At 44.3% G+C, this 4,787-nt stretch overlaps 1 protein-coding gene across 1 annotated transcript in view; it reads left to right on the top strand.

Annotated features, from left to right (window-relative positions):
* The first annotated feature begins 296 nt into the window (after window positions 1–296).
* Window positions 297–4,787, top strand: part of LCP2 (lymphocyte cytosolic protein 2) — a 51,676-nt gene continuing 47,185 nt past the window's right edge. The window contains exon 1 of the mRNA XM_003900500.5: window positions 297–985. Within this exon, the coding sequence (XP_003900549.1) occupies window positions 908–985 (78 nt within the window). The 5' untranslated portion in view covers window positions 297–907. The remainder of the gene's footprint in view (window positions 986–4,787) is intronic.

Raw genomic sequence — 4,787 nt, 5'->3', positions numbered from 1 at the left:
GTGAATGGAATATATGACACTATCAATAGCAATCGTTAAGTTTTTTTTTTCTTTTTAATTTTTCTTTTTAGGTTTGTCTAGTTAAATGCATCTAAGTTTTATGTGTATATGAAGAATCACTGTTTTTCCTATTATACAGATTTGGAAACTGAGATTCCCAGCTTTTAAGTCCTTGCCTAAGGTTGCATAGCACAGAAACAGTCACATAAGAAACTGAGCCCTGTCTGCACAGTGCAGCACTTTGTTCAGCCCTGGGTATCTGACTCACTCATTCCTTGAGGACCCTCTCATGACAACTGTAAATAGGCAGCTGAAAGAATCCCAGTCTTTGATGGTGGGAGGGGAAGGTGGTTGGAAAGCATTAAAAGACCATGCTCCAGCAGTTCACTGATGTGGGAAATTGTCCGTATTTCAGGTCAACCATCAGCATAGATTTTGGTCTGCAAAGCCCCTGCTGAGCAAGAATGTAGTGTAGACATATGGGTGCCCAGAGTTTAAAGGAAAAATACTCGGACTCACATCGGAGTTTAAGACCCCTTCATTGCCTCTCCTACTGGGTTGGAGTGACTGGAGTCAGTGGGGAATTACCAACCCTGGGGCTGTCTCTGCATCTCAAGCCCCCAGAGCTGGGCTTCCTTGTTTACTTATTTAGAGCCCAGCAGAGGAAGTGGTAAAGGAAACTAGCTGAGTCGTTTTCTGAGAAGAGACCATATTTGTTCGCAGAGGAAGTCGTTGCTTTCTGGGATCTGGCTACGGCAGAAAAGACATCGGCTCCAACAAGGGTGTTCCACAGGGTAGCAGGGAGTTGGAAGAGCCAAGAAGGCCTCCGAGCTCTGGATTTGAGCTTCTCTGCCCATGGGTGCAGCGCTCATGCTCAGCTTGTGAGCTTCCTCCTGGGAGAGCAGCCATGGCACTGAGGAATGTACCCTTTCGCTCAGAGGTCCTGGGCTGGGACCCTGACAGCCTTGCTGACTATTTCAAGAAGGTGAGCCTTGCTCTTGTGTGAGTGATCATGATGATAGTGCCCTTCGTGGGCTGAACTGAGGCTTGACAATGGAATTGGGGCAGAATATGGGAGGTGTATAAGATAGCAATGGAACCCTATGGCAACTTTACTGGTTGAGTGAGCACCATGTAGACCGCTGAGTTTTCCTGGCAATGAGTTCTGGAGAGAAGGATGTGAGCAGGAGCCCTCAAATGAGTATGTGCCTATTATGTGCTAGGGTTTGAATTCAGTGTTTCACAGGCACCATCCCGTTTAATGCTCCCTACTCTCCTGTGAGGTCAGCATTGTTATCCCCTTGACTCAGCTGTAAAGTCAGCTCAGGGAACTGAAATGGTCCGAAGCCCTAGGGACCACATGTGATAGAGGCAAGTTTCAAGTCACACCTATCTGGTTTTAAAGTCCATGCTCTGAGATGCAGAGAACTGTTGCAACTGCTAATGAGATCAACGCTCCTTACTAGAAAGGGGCGACATGGCGTCCTGGAGGCGGGAGAAAGAATAGGCAGGGTGGGAGGGCTGGTTAGAGGACTAAGATGAGCAGGTGCCAGACACGGCATTTAGGCTTTCACTGCTCACAACCCTGAGGGGGGTCCTCAAGCTCCTGCTTGGGGCAGAGTCTCCTTGGAGCTTTATGAGAGTCTTGTGAAGCAGCCCAGAAAACTGATATAAGCCCCAATTTATAGCTATGAAAACTGAGGCCCCCAGAGGGGAAGAGGCTTGTGGCAGTGCTGGGACCAGAATGCTGCTGTCCTGTCTTCTGGGCCTAGAGGAAAGATTGAAGGATCCCTGTGCTTGGTCATTGGCAGAAGGGGACGACACATCTGCTTGGGCAGATCTCAAGCCACATGACTTAGTTAGTGTCCCTCTACCCTGACCATGCGGTAAGATGCCTTGTGAGAGACATTTAAGCTTCTAACACCTCATCCCTGCAGGCTGGCATCAGATTCTGTTGACATTCCAGACTGTCATAAAGATGAGATTGTAAAGCTAAGATGGTAGAAGTCATCTAACTCAGCTTCCTGTTTTTCCTGGGGAAATTGAGATTCAAGCGGGTAGACGAGGTTCCCTAGGACATATAGCCAAACCTGGAGTCTACGCAGTTCCAAGGCATTTATAGTCACAGCTGTTCTATCCCAATCTGAAGAAGAAAATGCGAACATGTTAAACTAGGTGTGGTATAGTAGGGGTGCAGCTCACAGATCCTGGTTTTTTTTTTTTTTGTTTGTTTGTTTTTTTTTTTTGCCATATTTAGTGCTTTCATTTCTGTTATTTTCCTTCTGCAAGGTCATAATAAACTTAGGTTTCAGCAAATATTGTTGCACAACTGGTTTTTTGAAGGTTGTTTCTAAATATCTTTCTCAAATATAGACCAAATAAGATAGGGCAACAAGGTAAAACTTGCCAAGAGGGAATAAAGTGGCATGTTACCTTGGTAAAGGAAAAAGAAAGGAATTGAGAATTATGAAGAGAAAGACTTGAGATGGGCTGAGAGGCACAGACAGGCCTGACTTTCAGGTGTGACCAGGAGAATTACACAATCCAATTGAGCAACAGAGAACTGATCCCTAAAACTCCCGTCAGTACAGGGAGATGGACCATGGGTCAGGGATGTTATCGGAAGACATCTGTGCCTGAGCTGGGGGAAGGGAGAGTTTTCTTCCTGGATATCTCAGACCCCAGGACAAATCTATGGCATCCAAGCAGGTTCCTTCTTCTGGCATAAATGGACTGAGGGGAGAAACTAGGAGACTGAGGTGAATCTGTGATCCTGGAAGTCCTAGTCTCTCCACAGACTTGGATAGAAACCCTTCAGATTCTGAGTACCTCAGCCCCCTGAAAGAAAATACCAAATGAATGGACCGCAGAGTTGTTTAGGAATGGATCTCAGCCATCAATCATGACATGTAAAGGATTGATCTGCAGATGCAAACTCTACCCAAGTAGTGGGGTCCGACCTCTCCTGGAGACGCCTCCTTTGGAGATACCTCCTGAGTCAGCTCTGGAGTCAGACACACCTTGCCATGGCTCTGCCACCTGCTAGCTTGGCGACTTTCCCATAGTTGCTTTGCTTCTCTGTGCCTCAACTTCCTCATCAGTGAAATAGAGATACGAACAGTAACTAACTCCATGGGCTGGTTGTGAGAATTAAACGAAATGATGGGTGTAAGGCACTCAGCAGACAGATGGGTCCTAATGCATGTTCCATCTGCCCTTTTTCCTTCTCTATTAACTGGCTCCTAGCTGGGGATACCAATGCAGACGGCTGGGATTTTGTGTCTTCTTGTCTCTGACATGTGTACCTCATCCTGTGTCTGGAATATAAGCTCCTGAGGACTGAGACCATGTTGTATATTTGTTCAATCTGTCCAATTCCTTTTGACTTGCAGGAGAACATCTTTGGGTCATGCAGTGGAGAGGCACTGGCTCAGAGCTATGTGTCCTAATCCCAGGTGGGGTCCCAGCTGGTATCCCAGCACACTGTGTGACCTTAGACCAACCTCTTTGCCTCTAGAGGCCTCAGTCTTCCTTACTACAAATCCAGGTAACTTTTCTGGACCACTTTATGCTTCTTAAAAATACAGATTTGAGGTCCACAAGCCCAGATCTTGCTGGAGCAGAATCAAATGCCTGGGTCCCAGTCTGCAGGACTCTCTGCTGATCTAGACACAAAGTTAGCACTCTTCAAAATCATCTGGTTTATCTGATAATGATAACAGTGAGAATGATGAATTAAAGGCAGTTGACTCTTCTGAGAACCACTTACCCCCCACTGCCTGTAGATAAAGGGGATACCAGGGCTCTGTAGACGCGACGTGCTTTCAATATCAACTTTTAAGTCAGCTTTCTGAGTGTGATATTCATCCCACCCTTCCAAGCTAAGACGTCACAACAATTGTATTTATTCTTTGGATTTGTCAGCTGTAAGATAAAAAGATGGTTTAAAATGTGCTCCAAAAGAAGGCTGCCACAAACCATGAGGCCCCTCCTTGTGAGGAGAACCTGGGATCCTCAAGGAGAAACACTTAACCTTAAATGCTCCACCTCAAAGCAGCAAGCTGAGAGATACTTCAAATGTGAACATTTATGCTGTTGAGGACAAGTTGAAACCAGCATTTCATATGATTGCTGATTGGTTTAGGAAAATAACCAAGGTCTTAAAAATGCTCATTCATATGGATACTATATAACTCTGTTCTGAGATTCTGACTTAAACAATTTATCTCAAAGAGGGAGGAAAAAGTTTTGCAAAATAGTATCCATGATGGTCTCTATTTTGATTGGGATGATGTACCGCAAACAAATGAAGCTGCGTTTTCGTTTGCTCATTTTACTTACCGTATATAAGTTATACTGATATTAAAAGGGGAATATTTCTGAAAGAGACATTAAAGCCTGTTCTGAAACCTGTCACCTAAAATCCATGGAACCTCATGCAAGTTACTTGCTGTCTGTGTCTCTCATTCCCCATCTGCAAAATGTGAGGGTAAAATGATTGAAGACTAGTTTAACCACTTGGACCAGTGCCTGCCATACAGAAAGCTTTCGATAATTGTTAGCCATTTTTATTATCATTATTGAAATAGCAGTTTGGTAAATAAACGTCCAGCAATAAGGGAATGATTAAATAATGTTGTGGTCATTAAAATATTGTTTAAATTGAGTTTGCATAACACTAGGCAGTGTTTATATTATCCTTTCAGGTAATTTAAGAGAAAAAAAGTCAGGATAATGAGACTGAATCTAAATCATAACCTCAATTATGTTTAGAAACATACTAGGAA

This window comes from Papio anubis, chromosome 5 (genome assembly GCF_008728515.1).
Source record: "Papio anubis isolate 15944 chromosome 5, Panubis1.0, whole genome shotgun sequence".
In the NCBI taxonomy this organism is placed as follows: domain Eukaryota; kingdom Metazoa; phylum Chordata; class Mammalia; order Primates; family Cercopithecidae; genus Papio; species Papio anubis.
Note: the sequence above shows the minus strand (reverse complement) of the source record. Positions and strands in the feature narration are given on the sequence as shown.